Source organism: Amphiprion ocellaris, chromosome 3 (assembly GCF_022539595.1).
Source record: "Amphiprion ocellaris isolate individual 3 ecotype Okinawa chromosome 3, ASM2253959v1, whole genome shotgun sequence".
NCBI classification, from domain to species: Eukaryota; Metazoa; Chordata; class Actinopteri; family Pomacentridae; genus Amphiprion; species Amphiprion ocellaris.
Window position 1 is genome coordinate 21,893,814 of NC_072768.1, and position 27,960 is coordinate 21,921,773.

At 38.0% G+C, this 27,960-nt stretch overlaps 1 protein-coding gene and 1 long non-coding RNA gene across 3 annotated transcripts; one reads left to right on the forward strand and one right to left on the reverse strand.

Moving 5' to 3' along the window:
• Positions 1-3,385: 3,385 nt before the first annotated feature.
• Positions 3,386-10,554, reverse strand: LOC129348149 (uncharacterized). Of its 2 annotated transcripts, XR_008600621.1 has the most exons (4): positions 10,154-10,224; positions 9,246-9,346; positions 5,269-7,436; positions 3,386-5,167 (listed from the first exon to the last, which is right to left on the reverse strand). It is a non-coding gene; the product is annotated as an uncharacterized LOC129348149 (long non-coding RNA). The 2 variants fall into 2 exon arrangements; XR_008600624.1 differs by lacking the exon at positions 3,386-5,167 and having other exon boundaries at positions 5,209-7,436; positions 10,154-10,554.
• Positions 10,555-11,755: 1,201 nt separating this feature from the next.
• ckmt1 (creatine kinase, mitochondrial 1) lies at positions 11,756-26,889 on the forward strand. The gene is made up of 9 exons (XM_023272611.3): positions 11,756-12,008; positions 15,751-15,949; positions 16,970-17,065; positions 17,620-17,841; positions 19,248-19,333; positions 22,489-22,612; positions 23,339-23,473; positions 24,663-24,788; positions 25,989-26,889. Exons 1-9 carry the CDS (start codon positions 11,863-11,865, stop codon positions 26,100-26,102), a joined length of 1,248 nt encoding a protein of 415 aa, XP_023128379.1. The 5' UTR covers positions 11,756-11,862; the 3' UTR covers positions 26,103-26,889.
• The last annotated feature ends 1,071 nt before the right edge of the window (positions 26,890-27,960 follow it).

Below are 27,960 nucleotides of genomic sequence, written 5' to 3' on the forward strand. Positions count from 1 at the left end.
GGGCGGGGGAAGGTGTGGTGGGAGGTGGGGGAGTAGAGGGGGGAGGCCGCCACCCACCTCCCCGCCTACTCTCCGCCCTGACTCCACCCAGACTCCGCCTTGGCTCTGCCCATGTGGTCACTTCACGAACTACGATGCCAAAGGGACGACGAATTTATTTCTTTTCATCTGATCTGTAGCTCAGTGAGTTAAGGATTTGCCTGTAGAGCTGCAGGTCGCTGGTTCAAGACCAGACCCTTCTTAAATTTTATCAAAATTCTGACAAAGACAAAGAAAGAAAAGGCCGATGGTGGGTCTTGAACCTGCGACCTTCCAGTTGGTAGTCTGTCTTCTTATCCCCTGAGCTACTTGCTCAGATACTAATGCTTCTTTTTTTTGCGCATTTATCATCTATTTTTTGCCATTTTCGAGTTTTTTTTTAACTTGAGTCTTGACTCGACCGTTTTTTTCAGGAGGTTGGACTTCAGCCTTTGTGCTGGAGGGTTGAACCCTCAGTTCCAAGACTTTCCAAGCCTCCAGACCTCCCGAGTCCTCAGGACCTGAGCTTTCACACAGTCTGAGGGCTGAAATTTTCTAAGTCCCACAGTAGTTCTCTGTTAGATTGAACTTTCAGACAGTCCAAGGACTGATATCTTCTAAGTTCCTGAGTAGTTCTATGTTAGTTTGAACCTTTCCACAGTCTGAGGTTTGAAATCTTAAAAGTTCTTGAGTAGTTCTCTGTTAGTTTGAACCTTCAGACAGTCTGAGGACTGAAATTTTAAAAGTTTCTCAGTACTTCTCTGTTAGTTTGAACTTTCTGGTTAACAGAAGCCTTAAAACTTGTGACCATGAGTCTTGATTTCACATTTAGACCATCCATCTGAGTTCTTCTCAGACCTTCACCTGCGGGTTTTTTAGAAATCCTCAACAAACTTTGATTCTCTTCACTGAACAGTAAAGTTTGTGGAGATCAGAAGGTAACATTAGTTTGATAAATGCCTTCAACTACTAGTAGTCTTTATCTGGAAAGCAGTTTTCTGAAATGAGTTTGCTCTTTTCTCACCTTTTATTCTTTTCTAATGTCTGATTTGATTTCCAAATGTTTTGTCTTTTTAATGTTTGTTTTTTCAAATGTTTTATCAGCTTGTTTTGAGTTTTTTCCTTTCCCAATATTTAGTGTTTCGATTAAATCTTTAAGGTTTTTCTTTTTAAATGTTTTACCACCTTTTAATGTTTAATTTTCTTTTTGAATGCTTCATTGTATTTTCTGTTTAATTCCTATTTGAAGTTTTATTGTCTTTAAGATGTAATTTTCTAATTAAGCATTTAAGTTTTTAATTAAATATTTTGTCTTTTTAAAGGTTTAATAATCTAATTAAATGTTTTGCATTTTTTAAGATGTTTAATATTCTTCTTGTTGAATTGTATTTTGTAAATGTTTAATTATCGAAAATATTTTATCTGTAATTTTTAATATTTGTATTTTAAAAATTTTGTTTAATTTCATAATGACATGTATTGTATCTTGTTGAATTATCTCATGCAATATTTTGTCTGTTTAATATAATTTAATTGTATTTAATGTTTAACACTATTAAACAGACAAAATATTGCATGAGATAATTCAACAAGATACATGTCATGAAATTAAACAAAATTTTTAAAATACAAATATTAAAAATTACAGATATATTTTTGATAATTAAACATTTAAAAAATACAATTAAACAAGAAGAATATTAAACATTTTAAAAAATGCAAAACATTTAATTAGATTTTTAAACCTTTAAAAAGACAAAACATTTAATTAAATAATTAAATGCTTAATTAGAAAATTACATCTTAAATTTCTTAAATCTTTTTAATAATAAAACTTTTTAAAAGTTTTATTGTATTAAATTTTTTTCCTTTAATTGCTTTTTGTTATGTAGTTTATTTCTTTAATCTTCTTTTTCTGTCAAGATTTTAACCCCAACCTTAAAAACGAAATAAACCCTTAAATCACAATGAAAATACTTCTGTTGTCACAATCATGAGTTAGTCAATTATTCAGTTTATCAATTCAACTTTATTTGTTTAGCACCTTTTACACAGATGACAAAACTAAACAAGCAAAGAGAAAAAAAACTACGCTAAAACTATGATTGAAACTCAAAAACATTTAAAAAAAAAAAAATAAAAAAAAAATTTAACATGGTAATATAATATGTTGTGTCCAGGGGATGGAGGGAGTTTATTGAAGTCTTCTTGGGCTCACATGGGAAATCATTTAAAATATAAACTTGATATTCAGTCTAAGGAAACTGCAGAGCGACAGAAGAACCAACAATATCTCCTGTTTTCTCCTTTAATGAGTCGACTCTTCTTGTGCTTTCAGACCAAAGAACTACAGACTCTTCACAACCTGCTCAAACTCTTGGTACAGGACCTCACTACACGGGTCAAGTAGGTTTCCGTCTCATTTCTACTCTGAAGCTCACCTTCTCCTGCTCAAACTGCTGATAAATGTTTCTGCTGCTCTAAAGTCTGGTCTCCAGAACTTCCTAAAAACTCTCAAAGTCTCTTCTGCTGCAGGTTGCTTTATAGAACTGTTACAGAAAACCTCACTAAACCACATGGAGGGGCCTCAAGATAGTCGTCCAAATGAAACCATACAAAAACCAAACTAGCACAACCCAAATGCTAAAGTCTCCTACAGCCTACCAGAGAACCTCTGAGAACAGAGAATCAGGACAGGAACTCTTACCTTCTGGACAACCAACATTGGTTCACAAACAAGAATACAGAATGTGTCTAACCAAAAACCTCTAAAGACTCACTACAGCCAAGATAAAGACACAACTCAGCTGCACCAAACCCACTAATCACTGCACACATTAGCACCAGGTGCTAACTGTGGCTAAAGAACCACATTTACCAAGACAACTATCCAGTACAAAACCCTAAAACACACCAAGAAACACATTAAAGACGATTTTACTGCTGGAAGCTGCAAGCCAACGCCTAAACAACAAACTAAAGCAACGGAGCCAAACCCAGTTCATGGTGTAGAGAAACAGAGGAAATGTTTGTCTGGAGCTAAAGCAGGAAGACACTGAGCTGCTCAGGTGTTCCTGATAACACCAAGCAGCCACCTGGACAGCCAATAGGAACACAGCTTACTGGAAGTCCAGAGGGCTGGGTTAGTGAAGGAAATTTAATTTAAAGTTGAAGCAGAAAGTTAACAAAGAAAGTTGAAAACCACCTTCTGATCCCTGAAATCTCTGAGTTTTCACACAAAGAACACATGAACATGTCAAACTGGTTCCATAGTAGAACCATCATTGTAAAAATGTCATAGTATGGTGTGTTGCTCAAAAAACATTATAACCCGGCTGTTAGGGTCGCTGAGGAGCAACACAAAAACAGGACAAACGCTGGTTTCCAGGGGGTTAGGCAGCTATTTATTTGAAAGAGTAAGTTTACAACAACACGTGAGCAGAAAAATCACAAAGTCTGTCTTTAGTTCAGCTGAAAATATTAGTTTTTGTCTTTTTTATTGACCAAACTTTTCAGGAAGTAGATGAAGAATAATTAAAGCTCTCATGTAGAAGTCCAACTTATTTTGGATCCTTGTGGAGAATTTAATCTTAGAGTCTGTAAAGCTGTTGAGTTTTTAGAGTTACATGGATTGTTCTGACATTTAATAACCGAGTCCTGAAATAAAATTACAGCTGTGGATTTCTGTCATTTAGTCTGGACTAAAAAAATAACAGCAGCATAAATCTGAAACGTCATTATGAGGAGTCTGGATTGAGGTTTCTCACTTGATAATGAACAAAACATGAAATTTAGGTTGGTTTAAAGGAATATTCCACCTTAAATCTTTGAATGTTGACCTAAAAGGTTGGTTTCAGGAAGTATTCCACCTACAAGGTCCTCACACATCCACCTTAAAGGAACATTCCACCAAAAATCCTTGGACATGCACCTAAAATGTTGGTTTAACCGAGTATTCCATCCAAAATCCTCAGAGACCTGAGGGGCTGGTTAAAAGGAATATTCCACCTAAAACCTCAAATATAGACCTGAAAGAGTGGTTTAGAAAAAATCCTTCAATGTAGACCAAAAAAGTTAGTATGGCGGAATATTCCACCTGAAATGTAGACCTGAGAAGTTGGTTTGGAAGAATATACCATCCTAAACGTCCTTAAATGTTGACTAAAAGACAGTTTGGAAGAAAATTCCACCTAAAATCCTCCAATGTAGACCTGAAAGGTGAGTTTAATGGTATATTCTACCTAAAATTCACTACTGTAGACCTTGGAGGTTGGTCTGATGGTATATTCCACCCAACATCCTTGAACATAAACTTAAAAAGTTCGTTCAAAGGAATATTCCACCTAAAATCTTTCAATGTAGACCAAAAAATCTTGGTGTAAAGGAGTATTCCACCTTAAATGTAGAGCTAAAGGATGGTTTGGAGTAATATTCTACTCTAAAATCTTCCAATGTAGACCTAAAAGGTTGATCTGATGGTATATTCTACCCAACATCCTGGAACATTTACCTAAAAGGTTGGTTTAATGGTATATTCCCAGAAGAACCCTTGAACATTGGGCTTAATGGTATATTCCACCCAAAATACCAAGAAATCAGTGTAAAGGAAATGTAGACCTCAAAGGATTGTTTAAAGGAATATTTAAACTGTTATTTTCATTATTTAATAATCTGTTATCAGTCAGAACCCTGGAAAACTTGTTTTCATCAGTTTTTTAGTGGAAGTCACAGATAAAGGAGCTCTTGGTTTTTCCCGGTGTTAGTGAGTCCAAAGCTGCTGTTTCAACACAGAACGTTCACATGCATCCACAAACCTCTCAGCACTAAAACACCCACAGACAGGAGGCCGGCTGGGTCGAGGCTCGGCGGCGTCCTCAGACCCACGAGTCGGGGAGTCGGTGAACTTGTTGGTCCGGTTTGAAGGCCTCCGTGTGGTCCAGTAGAAGTCCACGTAGTCGGTGTTGGCTTTGAACCGCAGCGACTGGCCTCCATCAGGTGGACTGGCTCGTCCTCGTAGGGCTCCTCCTGTAGCCTTGAGGGAACCACAGGAACATTCAGTAGCTGTTGGAGTTCTTCCTGTCAGGCTCGTGGTAGAATGGCTCTGAAGAATCTTGTACTTGTCTTATCTGGAACAATCTAACAGCCTAAACTGTTAACAGCGGTGTAAAGAAGCAAACACACAGGCATAGATTAGAACTCAAACTAGATTTATTTTAGAAAACAAATCAGCTTAGAGGCATTTGTTCATACATGTGGCTGAATAGGAGGCCGTCCAATCAGATTCGAGGTCTTCACTCTGTAGGTTGTTTGTTTGGTGAGACTCTTGAACCTCCATCAGCTGACATGGATGTTTGATGGTCTTCTTCTCTAGTGCCAGATGATTCATCCATGAATTCAGCAGCTACAGACTGAAATGAAGCTCATGCTGCCGTTATTGAATTCCTGTTCCAGATCAAATGTTCAGAGCTCATCTTGAATGCAGCCGTCTGCTGTCTGATAGTTTTTCTCATTGTAGTCTTCAATAAAGTCTTTTTCCTCATGTCAGGATGTGGTGAGACTCTTTCTCAGTCTCTGCAGACGTCCCTCATTGTGCATCTCCAGAGAAGAAACAGAAAAACTGGTCACTGCTTCAGCATCACAAACGCTCTCCAGCATTCAGAGTGTTTTAGGAATTAATTCATTGTGTTGTGAACTATAAAGGAGCAGAAACTTTACAGCTGCCAAAGATATGAGCTCCAATTCTGGATGATTTAGGAAATTAAGTTCATCAAATGAACACTCGATTATTGCTGATAATGCTCATTAAATTACTGAAGAAATCCAACATAAAAAGCTGTAAACTCTCAGGCAGCTTTTGTTAAAGTTTGTCTATAATTCTATCATCATGTTCTGGAACCAGGACTCTGCAGAAGTTCCTTCAATCAGATACTTGTGTGTTTCTATTTAAGGCCTCAGGTTTGAATGTACAGCAGAGGATTAGAAAGGAGTGATTTTAATATTTAAATCAGTCCAGTAAATGTTTGGCGTGAAAATTATTTAAATTTTGATTTAGATAGATTTGTGTCAAATAATATTCTAGAGTCTCACTTAAATATATCCAAATGAGTTCAGTGTATTTACATTTTATAAAATATTTGATTTCTTAATTGCAATACTGTAGGGTCTGACCCTAAATATTATAATAATGATCTAAATTTAAATAATATTTTAGTGCAGAGTCATAAACTATAATCAGCTAAACTTACATAATAAATATCACTGTACAATCTTAACCTGAACATTCATATTATTGAGGTAAATTTACATAAATCATGATATTCTAGAGTCTCAACTGGAATATTTCTAACATTAATCTTTTGCTGTGCTGATAAACAACAATAACCCGACTTTCAGATATATTTGTTTTCTGTGATTGTGAGACTAAATTCCTCCACATCCTATAACTTTACCTGCAGCAGCTGTAGGAATAAATAAAAATAAAATCTGTTAATTTCCACATCATGCATATTTATTCTTAATATCTCAGACTGAATGGTAGCTGGCAGAAAACAAACTCATCTGCTGGACTGAATTTCCCAAAATGGAAACATGGACAGAATTTAACACTCATGTATCCATGGCAACGCTAACGTTTCTGCTTCTTACCAAAGTTCACAACACAAGTAAAGATTTTAATGTAAAACTTCAGGGATGACTGCTGACCATAAGTATTCTGATCAATACTTCATGATCAATATCAGGACAGATGTTACAACTCCAGCTGTTACATTAGACTGCAGTTATTCACAGAGAAATTAAAACATCACATTCCTCATAAAAACTAGATGGGACTTTTATTAAATAAAGTGTTGGTGAATAAACAGTGTAAAAAGTGCAAAGCAGCTCCATTAAATCAGGAGATGTGAGACTTCCACAGCATGGATCACCATCTGCTGTGTTGATTCATAGCTGAATGTCAGAATGAACTGAGATAGAAAAGCTGCTTTGAGCTGCAACATTACGGTCTGACAATCCAACACCATCACAGTTTTCATCTGGTTGTTTTGCTCCAACATGCTGTGAAGTTCAGTTTTTACCTGAATCAATACAGAGATTCTATTTCCTACCAACACTGGAATAAAAATTAGAATGTTATGAGGTTATTAATGCAACTAAATCCTTTCAGATGGAAGGATTTACTTCTAAGTTCTAATACAAGTTTCAGTTGGAGCACATTGCATTCACAAAGAAAAACAGCGAAACCTTCATAGCAACATTTAATAAACCTAAAGCTTCCCTGTTGGCTCATTGGTGGAGTTTGTTACTGAGCATCTGAACCTTAAATCCAGTGAGACGACCATCTTCAGTCGAGGTCAGTCAGAGAACTTCAAGACCTTCCATCAGATGGACCAGATGTGGCATCATCTCCCTCTGAACATCTGGATGACAGGAGAAAAGACAGAAATCAAACACAGATCACAGAAATACAATTTATTTACTTTCATCATTTTATAAAAGTAGCATGAACTTTATTAAAACTCGACAACATCAGTAATGAAAGTAAATGTTTTTATCTTGTGTTGAAGTTAAATTTAAAGTCAATTTTAATGACAGTTTATCCTGAGAGGAGTGAGAATGGAGCTTTTCTTTCCTTTTTAGAATATTCCCTCAAAATATTCTGTTTATTATTGGCTTTAGAAGCATTTTTCTTTATTTATTTTTAGATACCTCAGACTGATACACTTTGCTGGTTTGCAGATAATTTAATGTACAATGACAATAAAGATCTCCTATTATAACATATTGCTAAAACAAGAACTGCAAACCTTCTCAACCATCTCTCAGGCTGCAAAATTCCAACTGCGACCAAGAATTATCTGATGTAGTTATTATTATAATCTTTACTGAACCAGCCCTGGAATTAATAAAAATCTGTATGTGGATATGATTTTCTCTGATGGGATCACTATGGAAGCCGTAGTAATAATTAACTATCCTTTGAAGGGAAAGATTAGGTCTTCTTCAGGCGGATAAAAAAAAAATGCTCTCCCTTCTTCTGCACTGCACACATACTACACTTTTGAATAACTCTGAATGTCAGAGTAAAGGCAGACAGATCCACCGATCAGCCACAACATTCTGACCACCGACAGCTGAAGAGAACAACATCCATCATCTTGTTCTAATGTAACGTTCTGCTGGGAAACCTTGACGTTCATGTGGATGTTTGACATGTACCACCACCTAAACACTGCAGGACAAACAACCCTCTAGTCTCCATGGCAACAGCAGTCCTTGATGCCAGCTGCCTCCCTCAGCAGGACAAACTAAAACTGCTCAGGAGTGGTCCGAGGAACACGACAGAGCTAAGCTGTTCACCTGGGTTCCACACTCCCCACATCCAGATCTGATTGAGCATCTGTGGGATGGTCCAGGATCAGCCTGGTCTAGGTAGGACCCACCCTGCAACCCACAGGATCCACAGAATCCACAGGACATCCCCAGAGGTTCTGATGAACCACTGGGTCAGAGGAGTTTTAGCAGCATAAAGGGACCAACACAGTATTAGTCAGGTGGTCAGAATGTTATACTGTTATATTGTCATGCTGATTATATGATCAGTAAATGTTACCATCAATTATAACGTCCACATTGATCAGGAAAAAAAAAACCTATGAGTTCATTCAGAAACTGTGGGGTTAAACCTAAAAACACAGACCTCAACAGCAGTTTGTTTCAAAGCAGAACACCAGCTGGTTTTCACTAAAGAAGCTTCCAGAGCAACAATTAAATGACAGTTTTGTTCTCATTAAGTTCACAGTCAGCCAAAATAATGTACACACATCAGGAAAAGAAAAACTTTTATAAATATTTCATTTGTATAAGTACTTCTATACATATAGATACCTCTTTCTAAGTTTGCTCAAATCATGACAACTCTGTGTCCTGTTGTATGATGTTTTCCCAACAGATGGCGCTACCCTCATGAATGGAGCATCAACAAGTGACGTCTACAACACAACAGAAATGTCTGGAAGCCAGTGGCCACCACTTTGAGCACCTCTTGTAATTGTAGAGGCCAAAGATAACTTTTATTAATCTCGTGATGTCTGAATAAATTTGGTATTGAAACATTCATGCAAGTTTTTCTTTTCCTGATGTGTGTAAACATTATTTTGGCTGACTCTGTATAATGGGTTTCTGACAGGTCACCAGGCAACATCTTTTTATAATAATGACAAACATACCTGCATTCTACAGGAGTGATTTTCCTCATGTGCAGGTAAAGATGTGTGAGGAGCTTAGAGATGACAGGAGCAGGAGTCATCCTCACTAATTCAGCTTCCACCTAGAAACAGAAAGACCACAAACACACTGATATACTCTCAAACGTTCAACCTCACAGCCTCAAATTATCTGTTTAGGAAGTGTTGTGTTCCTAAATTCTGCTGAAAGCATTGACAGACATTCTCTTACAAGGTTGTGTAAAAAGCAGCCTGTCCTCTGAGCTACTGAGAAATCTTCCTGAACAAAGTTTCTATGTGTAAATCAGCTCAACAAAAACTAAAGCCTCAGTCACAGATAACAGGTATCGCAAATTATAAACAACTTTCTTTGTTAACTCAGACTTTCTGCTTCAACCTCACATAAAAAGGGGAGTTGAACTCGTCAGGTGACTGAAAATGAACGGCTTGTGCAGTTCTAGATCAAAAAGTAAGATGTTTCATCTCATGTTTTACTACAATTACATGCAGTAATTAATAAATAAATACAATGGCTGGTTGTTAGTTTATTCACTATTAATGTCATCAGCCCGGTTTAATTCAAACCAGCTGAATGTTAAACTTCAGTGCAGCTCAACGGGTTTCAGTTAACCTTAAAGTAAAATAACTTTTTTTAAAGCTAAAATACACAGCAGAGAAATACAGGTTGAGAATGTCATTCTAATAATGACGGACAGCTGTGGCTGCAACTAACAGGTGTTCAGCGGTAAGTTAGCCACCTGTGTTAATTAGCCCGCTAGCTAACTTTGCCGCTTAGCTCGCTAACGCGTCCGGACCTACTGCTCAAACACGACAAAAAACAACTCTTCACAAGTCGCTGACTTAACGTACAACAAAACAACGCTACAGGTTAGAAGTATTTATCTTCTTACCGTGTTTTACTCCAAAAACAAGATCAACAGCAGCCAGAAATGCTACCAGACCTGCCGACCATAGATAGATAGATACTAGATACGGTAGCGCGCTGTCTTCTATATATATCTCTGAGAAATTTACTGTCGTTTGGCTCCACGCTTGCTGATGACCATTTCCGGTCTCAGAAAATAAAAAAACAGACCTTTTTTCGTTTCTGTCTCTTACTGATTTTATTTTTTGGTTATTCTAAATATAAAATGAAAATCAAAGCATTTTTAAAATTTCGTATATCCCTTTTTGATCATGAAAAGGAAAAACGCCTTGTATTTCAATTTTAATTTTTGTATTTTAAAACGAAAATCAAATAACCACTCGTTTTTTGTTTTTCAATACCCGTTTCAGAACGGAAAATCCAATTACCAGATCCGTACACGGACCACGTCTCCTTGCATTATCAGCTTTTGGATTTAAGTGTTATTTGATGATACCTGTAGAATGCATAGAAGCAAGTGTTGTCAGTATATGTGTGGATTCAAAGACATGATCGGTGATGAGTGCAGTGCCAGGATTGAGCATGAAAGTCAGTAAGATTATCTTCTGGTCACTCACAAAATAAGAATTTCATTACTCAGGGTAACCACTGTGTTTCTGCTGTGTATATGACAATAAAGATTTTGATTCTTGAAACGTCTAGTTATCTGCCTAGGTAAATGTTGCAACTATTATAGACATACATAAAAATATTGGTTGTTCTTTTAAGAAGTATATTTGCAAATATTTTACTTTAGTAACATTGTGATTTAGCATCTTTCTCAAGTAAAAGTACATCAAAGCATCAAACGCAATATAATATTTTACATTATCATTTGGACAGTACAGACAGATGGGAGTAACCAATTTTTTTCTATCAGTAGGTTTTATATCTAGACTTAATTTAAACAAATGTGTAGAAATTTGTTTAAATAGTTGTTTATCAATGTAAAAAAAAGGTTTTTTTAATGATAAAAGCAAAACATTTCCTTTTGCGCTTTTGCCAAAGAAATATATAATGCAACAAGAAGTACAAAATATACATATAAAACACAAAATCATACCAAAAAATAAATAAAAACAAAGCTTGCTCATGGGGAATCCTTGTATTTGTTGGGTTTTCGTGTATATTTTAGTAGGAAAATAACTTTAGTATTAAATTATTTAAATTAAAAATTTATAGTTAATATTATTGTAGGGTCTTCGCCTTAATATCGTAGAGTCAGGCAGTCTGATTCTGAACAATTTTTGTAAGGTTTTAATCCTTTATATTTAAATTATTTGAGTAACTTTACACCAGAAACAAGTCATAACCTCAGCATTTAAGCTTAATGGGATTCAGCTATGATACAACTATTAATTTGTGATACCAATCTTGTTTTTCTATTGGACTGGTTCAACGGCTGTTGCTTTAAATGTCCAATATGAAAAAAAAGATCATGCTTAACTGCATTCCATCCAGTAAGTATTTTATCTCCTGATAACTTTCCAGATGGGCTCTTCAGCTTGACATTTTATTTTGAAGCCGCGGCTACATCCTGCTCCTGCGTGTCTCCGTCCAGCTTGACGTCGCTCCCGTTAACCGTCTCCTACTCATTCCAGTACTGCGCTTCATCACCAACGCTACCGTACACCTGTCCCTCCCTCCCTGCGACCGTGGAATTATTCTAACAGTCAGTTACAAAGAAAAATAAAAATGGCAAGCAGCTTCTCACGAATCCTTTCCTCCAAACGAAACATCGGGATCCTGTCGTTGGTGGGAGGCTCCGCCACGGTTGGATTTCTGCTGCACCGGGATCATGTCAGCGCCGGGTCGCCCGTCCGCAGGAGGTACCCCGCCAGGTAACGTTACCCCACCCGCCCGTGTGTCCGGCTTTATTAACACTCCGTACACCATTATACTGAATAATTAAGAAGTATTTGTCGTATTTTATTCCAGATAATGTCACGACATCCCCACAAAGTCTCTGTAGTATTACAAATGTGGGTAATGTTATATGTGCAATTTAAGCTAATGACGGAGGAGGGTGTGAAAATAACGGCTACTTAACGGCTAGCTAACAAAACGCTCACAAGTCCTTCAGTATACTATAAAACGAAAATTAAACCAGTTATTACTGAGGTGTGTTTTTGAGAAAGGTACAGCTTATCTATAGCAATGCCCGTTTTAATGTCATATCACAGCAATTCACACAGCATTAATATCAGCTCGGCGCCATGTTACGACCAAATGTTAACGGTCGAGCTAACTTCTAACACACCAAACTGTAACTGTCCAATGTCATGTTGAGTAGCATCTTCTCTGGTGATGCTGGACAAGCAGCCTTGTGAGACGTGGGTTTTTTTTTTTCAATAAAAGCCACCAAATTTAAGGCACAACCCCAGAGAGAACGTATGGCAGATTATACAACCGTAAAATTCAAGCTAACATAATGCGGCTTTTATGGAAAGCTGTGAAGAAAGCTCAGATCTGGGATTGTCTGCAGAATGAGTTGTAAGTGGGTCTTGTGAACCTGACTCCAGACATGAAATAGTTGGTCCAGAGCCACAACTTGCGTGGGTTATCATGCTGTATGTCGGTGCATAGACACAGTATGGGTGGTTTAAAGACACCGAGGAGCTGTAGAGGGCTGTGTACGTGTCCCGCGACACGCCTGCCTGCTTGCATTACAAAGCGGTATATAAATGTAGATTAGTCCAACGTTATCTGCTGCTCAGATATAAAACCCTTCCCAGTGTTATGTAACCATCATACGCTGGTCACACCTGCAACACCAGAGAGTCTCTACAGAAAAAATATGACACCAGCATGCTTTTTTTTTTTTTTTTTTTTATTGATAGCAATTGCAATATTGGTTAAAAGAGCTCCATCTGTATCCATCATCCTGCATGACAGTTCAGCACTGACTATAGAGCTGATACATCCATCTGTCTTTAATACAAATGTGCCCTAGAACTCTAAACAAGCAGTGTGTCACCCATTAAAACCTTGTGAAAACTGTGGTACACACTATTTATATGAGCGCATTCAGTGTGATGACACACTTTGCTTTTTGTCAGTGCATACCTTTGCGTTTTTATTCTGGTTGTGGAAAGGTTATTGCAGTGCCCTTGTGGTTTAGGGATTGTTGCACCACCGAGGGTTGCGGCCTTTTTTTTGCTCTCCTTCATTTCCTGTAATCTGTCTACCAGCGTTTTGTGTGAAAGGACCATAACAAAAGACAACATCATTATTAGCAGACACGGATAACGTTAAATAAAGCCTGATTATCAACTGTTAACAAATGTTATGCCTAATTCATGTGAAAGAAAGGAGAAATTAGTCCATGTTGTAAGTAAAAGTACAAATAAGGCAAGAATGCAACGTCTTTGTTCACAATGGAAATAGATAGTTTAAGCCAAGAGAAAGAGACTTTGGTGAGTGTCCATCCATGGCAAAGATATGAAATAATGCTTTGTGAAGCTGTTCTGATAGCAGTTTTAAGTTTAAATGCCTAAGTGTGCCATATCTTTTGACAGACACCAGGAAACAGGGGCACATAAGCTACTTAATCTCTGCTACTTTTGCAGTTTTAGTCTTTGACAGGCCAAACAGAATTTCTTTCCTTCCTTGGCCTAAAGACAGAAGACTGGTTGGATGAATGCCAGCCTAAAACAGCACTTCCTTTTAGGTTCTGTACTAGCTTGCCTGAATGCCCAAATACTAATTTACAGATAGATGTAAATACCCTTGAGATTAATTTTTCTAATTTAGCAGCATTATTTTACTGTAATAGGTATTTGGTAACAGCATTAAAGGATAAACTCTTTTAGTATAAAATGTAATACCATTTTGTACCTCAGGAGACTATCATGAACCACTGTACAATCCAGTCTGTCCTTAGTCCAATAATTGATTTCTTGTCAACAATGGTCTATTATGGGATGGCTACATTGTTTGCCTGTACCAGCACTGTCGTAGCTAATGTTTGCACTGGTGCTCGCAGCAACATGTTGACACAATTTGCACACAGTTAGCCCAAGTTAAGATTTTATGAAATTTTAACACCTGCGTATTTAGACATTCTGCAAACAGACTCAGTATCATTTGATCCAGAGCTGAAACTCTGACAGCTGGTCAAGATAACACTGCTACCTTTAAATCTTCTAATACTGACAGTATTTAATGTTTTTTGGTACTGGTTGTGTTGTCAATAGATGCACTAAACAGCTGTTTTGGATTGTCCAAACAAGGTCAATATGAATGGTTTGTTCGCTATATAAAATTGTATTGATTGGGTAGATAGCTGATTAGCTAACTGAGCTAGTTTCATCAACCCTGTATCAACAATTAGCGAGCTTAGCAAACATATTAACACTGTCAGTAATGTTATACAATTAGCTACCCTTATAAGGAATCGCTACACAGCCAGTTTACATAGTAGTTTACAAGTAGTTACAAGTTCAGCATGAACCTTCTTTCCTTTACCTGCCAAGCGCTGTCTCCAGCAGTGGAAAGCAACACCGATGTTACCTCTTGTTTTTCCTCTATTTCTGTCACTTCTTTTCTTTGCTGGCAGTACCTTTAACATAATTTGTAGAAGGGTCAACATTTGCCCTCGGGGCAGTGCTGGACCTTCATCCTCTCATGTTGCACTGATGGCAGAGTGGACACTACAATGACTCACTATCACCTGTTGGAGATACAAAATAGGGATGCATGATATTGATTTTTTTCCAGATGTCCGACATTTTAGTTGATTGCTAATACCACGATGTGTGCATTTTTTTTCCACCTAATATTGCTGTGAACATCAGGTGTCTCCTGTAATGGAATTAACATATTATCATGCCTACCCTTGCCATAAAGGCCGTGGTTTCGGACATGAAACATAGTGCTTTTCAAATGTACACATTCACTGGGCAAAGAAACAACTACTTCAGCCTACATGTAAAACATGCTATATGTCAATTATTTAATTTTTAAGCCTTAATCACTAGTATCAGTGTTGCTGCTGATACAATTGTGCATGTCATGTACAAAGTGGTATTATAAGAGAAACATTTAGGGGATAGCTGGTTAGCATGCTAACTTTAGTAGGTATCTCTGCAGCACAAAACATAAACATCTTTGATAAAACATTATTTCTTTACATTGTCTTAATTTCTTTGGTTCTTTGTGAGTGTTTTAACTTAAAATATTAGCATACAATTTTACCTTTAAACTAATCACACTTAAAGGAATTTCATCAAGATTTACACACTGATTGAACACTGTACAGTCACTGTACTGCCTGTCAGTTTGCTGGGCTATTTTTGATAGTAGCAGCCTCACATCCCTGTTTGTCTTACATCAGCTGTCTTTAAGTTGGTAATAGGGTTTGCAGTAGAATGTGTTTTTGACAGAGGGTCATAGGTTTAAGCTGCTTATAACTGTATACGTTTCTTGTGGAAATTTCCTTGAGCAAGTCACTCATTCTACACCTGTTCCAAGGGCAAAGCTCCATAATTAAAAGCTCTGTAGTCAACCTGTGCCTACACTGCTAAAACATTTCCTCTCTGAAAGATGCAGTAATATATTATCTTGCTTTTTATATTTGTGCAGTGCGGAGTACCCTGACCTGCGCAAACACAACAACTGCATGGCCAGTAACCTGACACCTGCAATCTATGCCAAGTTGTGTGATAAGGCCACTCCCAATGGTTACACACTGGACCAGGCCATCCAGACAGGCGTGGACAACCCTGGACACCCCTTCATCAAGACTGTTGGCCTGGTGGCAGGAGATGAGGAGTCTTATGAGGTCAGACATTGCACCTTTTCAAACATACACATACGAGGTCCTCAATGTAGAATGAAAACAAGGAGGTGCATGTCTATGCATATTAAACAAAAGCCATGGCGGTCCACAGCCTCCCCTGGCCCCTTGTGCAGTTTGCAATAAAAATAACATTGTAAATAAAAGTGCAAACTTGTGTTCCAGTCTCTCCAACTTTCTAATACTGCAAGGACAGTTTCAGCAATGATTTAAGCCACACAAAAATTCTGAAATTACTTATATTTTCACCCTAACTACAATATGAAAGAATTTTGTAACTGCTCCTTCCTGTCCTGTTTCAGAGTAAGGAGTATTACAGTCCCAGACAGTCAGGGTTTTAAGCTAGGACACCTCATTTGGGATGTCTCAATATCTAACTATAATGAGGATCCAACTAAATTTCCATTTTAATTGCCTGCTTCATTTAGAGGGCCACATAAATATCTTGGCTCTCTGACAGAAGTCAGTGTATGTTTTAGTCTAATAGTAACTATGAATCAAGAGAAAATGTCTGTGTCAGTGTTAGGGATGCAGACACAGGTCAAGGCTCAAGCATTTAGATCACTTCTAAATGTCTGAGCTGCACTGAAACACATTTCCTTTGTTTATGATCTAAAATATAATGCAATTTTCAGTCTCTAATACCCACTGTTATTGACATTTGTGATTGTTTGGGTTGCTCATTGTAATGTGATTTACTGCTGCAACTGACTTTTAGTCAAAAAATGTCAAAAGAATTGTGATAATGGATTAAGGTCGGGTCAGGAAACATTTGCTTCAGGAAATATACAAACTGCCTCACTTTTTGCTTACTTTATTCTGTTGTAGATTGAGTTTTAAATAGATAAAATGTAATTTCTGTGTTCATCAATCTAAACGCAATACCTTACAGTGATAGAATACAAACATTTTTTATTTTTTAATGTTTGTGAACTTATTGAAAAGTGAAAAACTGAAATTGCAAATCTTATAATTGTTTATTCTTTAATTGTGGGTGTTTCTCAGGTATTTGCAGAACTGCTGGACCCTGTCATCAAAGAAAGGCACAACGGCTATGACCCCCGCAACATGAAGCACCCCACTGACCTGGATGCCAGCAAGGTAACGCTCACACTGACAACACAGGTTGTCTTGTTGGAGAAGAGTTTTACTCTGTGGACTAGTGATATGCTGCAGTGATGTAAAAATACTGTACACTAACATCCAACAGATAAAGCGCTACATATTTTACTCCAGATGTTGTAAGTCAACAGACATGCTCACACTTTGCTTTTCTAGCTGTGTATATACTGGCGATAGCAGTATTTTTTTTTATATATATATATATATATATATATATATATATATATATATATATATATATATATATATATATATATATATATATATATATATATATATATATATATATATTTTTTTTTTTATATATATATATATATATATATATATATATATATATATATACACACACACACACATATATTTACTGGTGACAGCCATCAAGTATAACAGTAACTCTTCTTCCTCCTCCAGTCCATTTTAATCCCTCCTGAGGTGTAATTTACCTAAAAGGTGGAAATACCTCGCCTGCAAGATAACCTCTTTATATTTTAGAATGTAGAGTAGAAACATTTGTCTACCTGTCTCTGTTTCAGATCCAGTCGGGCCAATTTGATGAGCGTTATGTGCTGTCGTCCAGGGTGAGGACGGGCCGCAGTATCCGAGGACTGAGTCTGCCCCCGGCCTGCACTCGGGCAGAACGCAGGGAGGTGGAGAGGGTGGTGGTTGACGCCCTCGCTGGCCTGAAGGGTGACCTGACTGGGAAGTACTACAGTCTCACCCAGATGACAGAAAAGGAGCAGCAACAGCTCATTGATGTGAGTGATAAAGGAATGCTGCCTCCTCTTTTTCGTGGTTTACTCGTTTTTCAAAAGGAATTGCCCAAGAAAAATCTAATTTCAAGTTTAACTGTGTTTTAGAAAACAGTAATTAGATAGTTTCTGTAATTCTGTAAGGAAGAATTTCTTTCAGTTTTAATGAAGAAAAGATGGGCTGGTTGGTCACTCTTGGTGATGTAGACTTCTTTGGATAAAATGCACTTAGTCTACTGTGAATGTGGTTCTAATTTGCCGTCAAGACCTAGCAGAGGAAGAAATAAGAAGCAGACAATTTTATCACTTGTTACAGAAGATAAGATAAGATAAGATAAAGTTCTTTATTTCTCCCCACTCCAGGGGAAATTTACATTGTTACAGCAGTTTATGTAACAGTAGACATAGTGATAAGAATAAAATAATAATAGAACAATAGTAATAATATTTACAATATATACAAGGGTGAGAGATGAGAATAAAGTGGCTTAACAGAAAAAATAAAAATAAAGTTTAAAAGTGCAAAGATGTACAGTGCAAGAATGTCTGTGCAAATTTTATGGTTTGGGGTGGTAATGATATAGTCCAGTTTATGTTAACATCAGCCAGTGATGCTGATGTTGTAAAGTCTTATAGCAGATGAAATGAAGGACCTGCGATAGCGCTCTTTCTTGCAGGGTGGATGTCTCAGTCTGCTGCTGAAGGAGCTGCTTAAAGACCCCACAGTGTCATGCAGTGGGTGAGAGGGATTGTCCATGATGGATGTGAGCTTTGCCAACATCCTCCTCTCACCCACCTCCTCTATGGAGTCCAGGGAACAGTCCAGGACAGAACCGGCCCTCCTGACCAGTCTGTTTAGTCTCTTTCTGTCCCTTTCAGTGCTCCCTGCTCCCCAGCAGACCACTGCATAGAAAATAGCAGACGCTACCACAGAGTCGTAGAATGTCCTGAGCAGAGTCCTGCACACTCCGAAGGACCTCAGTCTCCTCAGCAGGTGGAGACGACTTTGGCCCTTCTTGTACAGAACCTCTGAAAAGGGTGTGTCGTAGCTGCCACTGTATTTTTCTCCTCACAATGAGAAAGATTGACCAGATTATTGAATTCTCAAGTCTCACCCCCTTGTTTCTGTCTCCCCATACACGGCTTTTTCCTACTAAGCATTTTAGTAAGAACACTTGCTGTAACAATAGGGTAAGGGTTAGGGTTTGGCAAGTAGTGGTTATGGTTAGGGTACGTTCTCCAGGAAATTAATGTAGTGTACTCTGAATTGTGTGTGTGTGTGTGAGGGTTGTTTTGAGAGAATGATTTTCCTTGTTTTTCTACTTTGTACATTTTTCTCAGGTCTTGATCTCAATGAGTTTGCCTACCTAACAAATACTGTATAAAATATTTGTTTTCTTTATTTACAATAGGACCACTTCCTGTTTGACAAGCCTGTGTCCCCGCTCCTGACGTGTGCAGGCATGGCTCGTGACTGGCCAGATGCCCGTGGTATTTGGTAAGTGGAAAGTAAGTTAGAAACTAAATTTCTGGCTGGTAAACAAAACTTATTTTTGGCATTATCCATTTAATAGTTACTGCATTTTTGGATGATGATCCTAAATACCTTGATAAGGGTCTCTGTGTTTTCACTGTAATTTAAAGACTGACAGTGCCAGCATATTTCTTTGCACTGGAATAGGGATTACTAGAGTACCTATTTTATTAAATTTTAAAAGCTGAACAACCAGTACTTGATAGTGTCAGTACAATTTTCCATTTTGTTTGTGGGAAGTATACTGGAAAATTGTACACATATCAGCATAATATCAGCATATCATGCATATGCTGATACATGTTATGAGCACATGCATGATCAGATACTGTGCATTTCATTTCCTTATTATGGTGCCGGGTGTGAGCATGTGCAGACTGGAAAGAAGAGGTCTGAGGACTGACATGTGTGGAATGAATGAGTACAGCAGGCAAAATATATCCTCATGGTTCAAATAGGCGCCTCACTGTTGTTTATGAACATACTTGAAAAAACATGTTCAATTTAATCTAGTATTTATAATCCCTTATGGGGAATGTAGGCCAGACAGATGAACATGAAAGAAACGCTGACAACAACGCATAACAATACAATTTCAGAGAAGACAAAACGATATTTATGAAAACTACATTAATAACATCCAGATCTTACATGCTTAGACAATGGAAAAATAATGCAAAACTTTAAAAAGGTGCCAGCATGGCTCAGTATAGAACATTTTTATTAAATAAGTCAGACAAGCTTGTTTTTTTTTTGTCTACGCAGTTCTATTTCTGACAATGACACTTTTGCATTTTTGTATTTCATGCTGACATTAGCAAACTACCAGAACCTCTGCTTCAAAGAAAGAAAAAAAATACAACTTCCCTCAGAAGTGATTCTCTGATTAGGAATTTGATGATTATTCAGGGGTCTTTTACAAGCAGAAAAAGATATCAAATTTAAATTATAGTTGACTGTCTACAGGCTTTTAATTCTTTGTTATGATTCCAGAGTGAGCTTTATATATTTTAAACTCAACTTGTAGGTAGCTTTACCCAATTTACGTGCACCCCTTTTTGTCTGTAGTGTTTTCATCTTTTCACCATTTTTAAGGTGCTGTTGGTGGTCCATTGTATGTTACAGAATAATACTTTGTTTTCATGAGATTTTTTTGAATTTATCATTCATTTTCCTTCTGAGACAATCTTTTTCCTCCATTGTGGGAAACTGGTAGTGGGGGGCCTTAATCTTCCCTTTGTCTCAAATAAGACCACTCCTTCAGTGCTTCACTGCGTAACTTTCATATTTAACAGTTAATAAAATAAATCTCTAATTTACAAAAAATCTTTAATTTTAAAGGATTTTATGAACTTTACCTTGGCATGGTTGGACAAGTAAAGTCATTTCTCTATTGGTGAGCTGTGGAGGAGGTGTATTAGCAATGCGGACAATGTTCCCTTAGCGTTGAGTTACAGCATGTGCCCAGGAATAACCCAATGCTACGTGTCAGCCAGCCAAAATCAATCACCAGCCTCCCTCCTCGCTCCCTCTGCCAGCTGTATCAGCCAGCCTCTCCTCTCCTTAATAATTCACCTTCACTTCATCCCTCCATCAGCTCTTCTTTCAGGTATACTGGCAGCTTTCTCTTTCTTGGGCTCTCATTCCCCCTCTCTTCTTACATTTTTTCACTGCTCTTATTTTCTGCTTTGCTTTCTTTCATTTTGCTAATGATTCCCTTTTCCCCTCTAACATCCCTTTTTTTCTTACTCCTCCCTCATTTTTCCTTGTGTTCCTTCTGTACACTATTGTATTTTCCTTCATACTCCACTATCTGTCGCCCCAATCTGCTGTCTCCACCTTTATTAAATGTGCAAGAATCCCTAGTTTAATCTGAGCCATGTGTGACATATTAGCCATTTCTTCATTCAAATGCACCTTCAGATCCTAAAAGCTAACACACCATGCAAACCTTTTCACGATTGCTCCCTTCTTCAGTGAGGCACCATTGAAGGTTAAAAGTACAATTAGTGTAGCTATTCTCCCAGGTGGTATACTGCAAGGTAGAGATAGAAGTTAGCTCCAAGTTAGCATGTTAGGTAGAAAAATCTGTTTGGAAAAACGAGAGCCTCACTGAAGAACAGTATTATCATAAGGTCGACACATCTTAACAAGTGAATATTCAGGAGGTCAGTATGAACCAAGAAACCTCTGTACCCACTAGGAGTGGCTTTGTGTTTAATTTTAAAATTTGAAACATCGTGTGTAAAAAGTTAACACAATGTCACTTTTGCCAGGAGTGTCATCAGAATTCAATCCACACTTCCTCTGGGAGCATGATTGTGTGCACTAAATATGACTGGACTTTGCCTTTCAGATTTTGAAGTATTGTATTAATAGCTTGAATTTTTAATGGCAGCTTACCACTTTAAAACACTTAAGAGCATCACCAACCCTCTAATAAATCCCATTACATGTTCTTTTTTTGTGAGAACCGGATTCTTTTCTAAGTATCTTTTCTTGAACTGAAGTGTGGAATAGGTGGAAATTCTGACCTGGTTATAGCACTGTTCATGAAAAACTAGAGCATTTCTTCATTAAAATACGTCCTCTGGAGACCATCAGTGTCCATATTCCAGTTGTTGAGAATCCTTAGTCTGGACCATAATTGGATAGACAGATGGATCTATGTGGTTCCTAGATTTTATTTGTAATACAAACAAACACTTAATTACATATATTTTTCCTCTAAGAACTTTAAGCTTGTTCTCTACATTGCAGACAAACTCAAGTGGTGAGATTTTCATCAGATTTTCCTTTCTGTTATCTGTTTAATGAAGTATGTCATTAATCAGTATCACATTACAAGGCCCTGACAGCACAACAGTAAATGACCCAAAACAGAAACAAGCGTTATCATGTATAAAAATAAACATAAGAAATAAGATAAGGCATAAGAGAGGGGTATCAGCTCTCTGTTCAGGTTGTCCTGGTTACTGCATCAACATAAATTACCCTTCCTGGTGCTGCACTTTTTCCACCACTTCTTCATATCTGTGATGGTACAAATACAGAAGGCAGACAACCCAAACTCACGGAGGTCATGATAGTATAACTCAAAATACCCTCCCTCTGCGCAGGCACAACAACGAGAAGACATTCCTTATTTGGGTCAATGAGGAGGATCACACCAGGGTCATCTCCATGGAGAAAGGAGGCAACATGAAGAGAGTTTTTGAGAGGTTTTGCAGAGGCCTCAAAGAGGTAATGCTGTGTATGTGAGGGGATTTTTTACAGATTGGTTAACATATTAACATAAAAAAAACTAAAGAAAGAACTGATGTGATTGAGGAAAAAGTTTAATTTTTCACTCGCGTGTAAAAATCTGACCGGTTTTAACACATAAATATGGAGAGTAAGGAGTTACAGCCAGCCAGTCTGAAGTGCAGTCTGACATGCAGCCTGATGTCAGCTTTTATGATTTAATAAAGACAGTGGATCTTAGATTTGATAATAGCAGATTGTTGGACTGCTGCTTATAGAGGAGGAGGGGGAAAAAGGGGAGGCATTAATAACATCTAAAAGCATTTCTACAGAGAATGCTTGTACAAGCAAAAAGACTGCTTACACTAGTCTTCATCCTACCTCCAAAATACAGCATGTGGGCAGACACATAAAAACACTCTGTCCAAACATGGCCATACAAACATAAACTATTTATCCAAGCAGTCTAAGTTTCCTATTAGAGAAAGAGCAAAGGACAAGCAGTGCAACATCTGGTGCTGCACTGTTGCATGCTGACGGTGTGACAACCCTGAACAACACTCTTTAGTGCTACATCAGCCTTGATTTCTATATCATTCTACTCCCACCAGAGTTGATTTAGTGGTCCTACAAGTGAACAACTCCCCATTCTGTACTTGCCAGTCATCAAGTATGAACAATATAATGCTCTTAACTGTTTACTGTGACTGATTTGATCCCTCTTAGGTGGAGCATCTCATCCAGGAGAAAGGTTGGGAGTTCATGTGGAATGAGAGGCTTGGTTACATTCTCACTTGTCCCTCCAACCTGGGCACAGGACTCAGAGCCGGAGTCCACGTTAAACTACCCCTGCTGAGCAAGGTAACACAACAATTGCAATAAAAATAGCAAAATTTGGTTTTAAAAAAAACAAAAAAAAAAAAAAAACTTCAATTGATAAGATTTTTTTGTGTTACTAATCTATTTGTGCCACATTTTAATAAAAGAAAATTAGCCCTATAAAAAACAAGAAAATTTGACATTATCAAAGTAAAATCCTTAGAAAGCATAACGTTATATTTTAGTTAGTTATTTGGTATTTCAGACAGAAAAAATGCAAATGGGACAAGCAGCAGAGTCTGTTTTTTACCTGGTGTTTTATGACATATCGAACCCACATGCATATGAACTACAATATTTACACCGTATATTGCTATTAGAGGATGACAAATATTTGTCTTTCCATTGCATCTGTTCTACTAAATATTAGAGATGCGCAGTAATATTGGCATCATCATCGGTAAGGCCGATAAAGGCTTTAAATAGAAATATTAGCGTCAGCGTAAAATGAACACTGACAGGCAGATAATGTCTTCAGGCTTAAAGTCTACAGTTTTGTGGCTTAATCCATCCATTATCTATACACCACTTACTCCTCATTAAGGTTGCAGGGGGGCTGGAGTCTATTCCAGCTGACTTAGGGTGAAGGCAGGGGACACCTTGGACAGGTCACCAGTCTAACACAAGGATACATATACAGATGGACAAGTACAGTCACATTCACAGCTACAGACAATTTAGAGTTACCAATTAACCTCAGCATATTTTTGGACTGGTCTGCATAGTAGCTCAGTGGTTAGCACCGCCGCCTTGCAGCTCGAAAATCCCCAGTTAGTGTCCTGACCTGAGCCTGAGAACATGCACAGTTTGCATGTTCTTCCTGCACATGCGTGGGTTTTCTCCCCATACCCTGCCATTCTCCCACATTTAAGGTTAATGGAAACTGATAATTGTTAAACACCGTAGGTGTGAATGTAAGTGTGCTTGTTTGTCTCTATATGTAGCCCTGTGATAGACTGGTGACCTGTCCACGTCCATGTTCACCTGGAAATATGCTGTTTATTTGATTTTTATTCATGAAATGTTGGTGGTAAATATATTTGTGAATTCAACATATCTGAAAGAGACATGTAGATACCTATAATATACTGAATAAATATAAATCTAATAAATAAAAATGTTGCAATATGGTAATTCAAGTGCTTTGAAGCTACTTTTTTCTGCCTCCCAGGACGCCCGCTTCAGTAAGATTCTGGACCACTTGCGTCTGCAGAAGCGAGGAACAGGTGGTGTGGACACCGCTGCTGTGGGCGGTGTGTTCGACATCTCCAACCTGGACCGCCTGGGACAGTCTGAGGTAGGGAGACCTGGGTAGAAAAGCACAGAAGTGGGAGCTAAGTGAACATGAAGGGTGTAAGTAAATTCTCCACCTTTCATCAACAGACCAAAGTATTCTTCTGCCACTATGTTTCACTGGAACTGTTTCTTAGCCAATAATACCTGTCAGTAGTTAGTGTGAACGTGTTAAAGCACAGCATTAAAGAAACATTGCATGCTTTTCAAAGATCCTCTCTGAGTAAACAAAAATTCCACACCCTGAATATTTATTGGCCCACAGTTTTATCAGTGTAGTAGTACCTTAAGTAAAGTCATGTAAATCTTAAACATGTCACCTTGAAAACACTTTGCGTCAGACAGTACTAGACCATTGCAAAATGAATGTTTTGAGATATAGAATGTTAAAAGAGAGAAGAGGAGGAGATCGTCTTGTTCAGGCTGTACATGATATCTATCTTTGTTATGTCCTTGGTCATGCTGTCACGACTGTGTGACAGAGGCATGCAGTACAATGGAGCAGTTCTCTATTGTTGTCAGTGTGTGTAGTAGCATGTTTTATTCTGATTACATGGAGAGTAGAGATGGCTCTGGAGTGCACAAATTTGCACTGAATATTGTGTAGACTGAGGATCACTAGTTATCTTCCTCTTACATAAGACCATCTCACTCTGTCTGTTGCTCAGTGTTGTTTGCTCCTCCATCACTCAAACTTATGCTCCCCAAAAGCAGAGCACTCCGAGACTGGGGTGAGTAAGTTAAGGGATGAGGATGGAGACACGAGGGATAAGAGGAGTAAGGAGAGTTGGAGCAAAGAATAGGAGGACAATATTTTCTCAAATCTGAGGAAATGTAATAATAATACATTCAGAGCACTGTGCAAAAGTTTAAGGTCCAAGAAGTGAAGTGAGGATACTTTTCAAAAAATGGTAAACTAGTAGTTTTTATTCATTAATTACCTAAAATGCAGTAAAGAAAAAAAACTGGGCTGTTATATGTATCTCACAGTAGCCTATAGCTAAATGCCTATAAGATGATCTAATAATTGTGAGTTAAATACATAAAATAATTTGTCTCTTCATCTGTCATAAGATAGAAATAATTCTGGGATGTGCTGCGGATCAGACTGTGTAACTGTTGTAATCTTGCAGCTTTCTCACCAGGAGTCAATTCACATGATTTGCAGGGTTGATACCAATTATGTGATGTGTTTTTCTCTCAGGTCCAGCTGGTGCAGACAGTGGTTGATGGCGTCAACTACCTAATCGAGTGTGAGAAGAGACTCGAGAGAGGCCAGGACATCAAGGTGCCCCCACCCCTCAAGCAGTTCAAGTAGACACTGGTCCCTCATCTCCTCACACTAACCCCAGGGCACAAACACATGCACAAACGCCCCACTCTGTGCCCATAGATATAACAGATATCTATGTCATTGTCTCATTTATTACTACCACTTATCTAATCACTCCTCCCTGCCCCACACGATACCCCTCTATAATATAATCTAAATATATTATACGTAGCTATCTGGCTGAACCCAGTCAAAGTTCCAGAATCCTGCTTTGGGCAAAATCATAAATTCAAACCTTGGTCTAAGCTCAAACTCAAAGATTTCTTAATAAGGATGCACAAACTGTGGGGCTGTTGTAATGAAGTAAAGATCATCTTTGCATGACCTAACAGTATCTATGGCTCTGCTCCTAAACCATACCTCAGCCCACCAAACCCAGCTTTACCTTGCCTCTGTCCCCTCCTGCCGCATGTCCTGTACTCAGCCTTTCTCCTCCCCCATTCCTGTGTTGATCGGTCATGTCTATTATCTGGTGCTTGTGTAGGCCATCCATTTGTGCTTTACTCGCCATTGTGGATTGTGTGCACATACATAGTTTCTTTTCACCATTTCGAGTGGATTTGAATGTAGATTAACAGTGTAAGACAGAAGAGACGTGTTTTCCAGATGATTTGTATGTTTGATGACACCTTTGTGTCAAATTATAATGTTATAACATACACTGGCTGGGTTGGGCTCTGTACTGTAAGCTACTGAAGCAATATTATTTGAGCTCATAGCTGAATGTCACACTGTAATGTCTTTTATTAAAGAAATCATCTATTTAACAGTACCTTGTCCTGCTCTGTCTCTTATTTTTCAACAGAATGGTCTCTTTTGAGTTTCAGTGTGAATTAGGTGTAATTCTTTGGTGTCCAAGCAGATTTTGCACAGACATGAAGCCCAGATGTCAAGTAACCAGCTTGAGTGGCATGATTGCGATCAGCATGGTTGTGACAGTGTTTAGTCAGAAGCATAACAAAACTGTATACTGGGACTTTATACTGGAAATGGTGGTGCACAGGGTTCCTAATTTAATAGATCCAGAACCTAAAAATCTGGAAAATGTAAAAATTTCTTGACTTAATTAAAATGTTTTAGTTGCTCTGGTGTGCAAAATCTTTTAAAACATTTCAGTCATTTACACTGTTTCACATTTCCATATTGCCATACAGAAAGGTTCTATAGTTTTAATCCCATGTACACTGCCATAACTAATGACAACCACACAAAAATTCAGCTGTTAAAACAATCTCTATCACATGAAGTTTGGTGGAATCACTTGGAACACAGCCACAACAACTAAACATGCTACATGAATTTGCAGTTGTGTGTGCAAATGAACTTGAGTTGGTCTTTCAATTAAAAGCGATTGTGAAGACGTCAGTCTTTTCTCAGCTGTGCAGGAAGGCTGTAACAAGTGCTTTGTTTGTGAATGAATGGATATTTACTGTGTCTTGTGATGAAACAACAACAGTTTTTCCAGTGTTTTGGTCTGGATGCTGACAGGACAACAAGGCGTTCAGTGTTCTGAGAAGCAGAATAGCTGAGATGTCACGTGTAGGTGTTGCGAGGCATGAGGAATCTGTTTCTCTTTCTTCCAGGATTTGGATGAAGGTTCTGATGTCCTGAATGCTCACACACTTCCTCCTCCTCATCCCTTGCTCTCTGTCTCTCACAGTAGTCAGAGCATGTCGCTAGCATAGTGCTGCAGACCTCTCTTCTCCTCTCGTCTCCTCCTTCTTCCAGATATGGCTGAGGAGCAAGCAGGTTGCTATGGCAACCACTTCACATAGGCAATTGGGGCTCTGATGGGGGAGGGAAGGAGCTTTGTGGGTAACAAAACAAATCTCTACAGCACAGA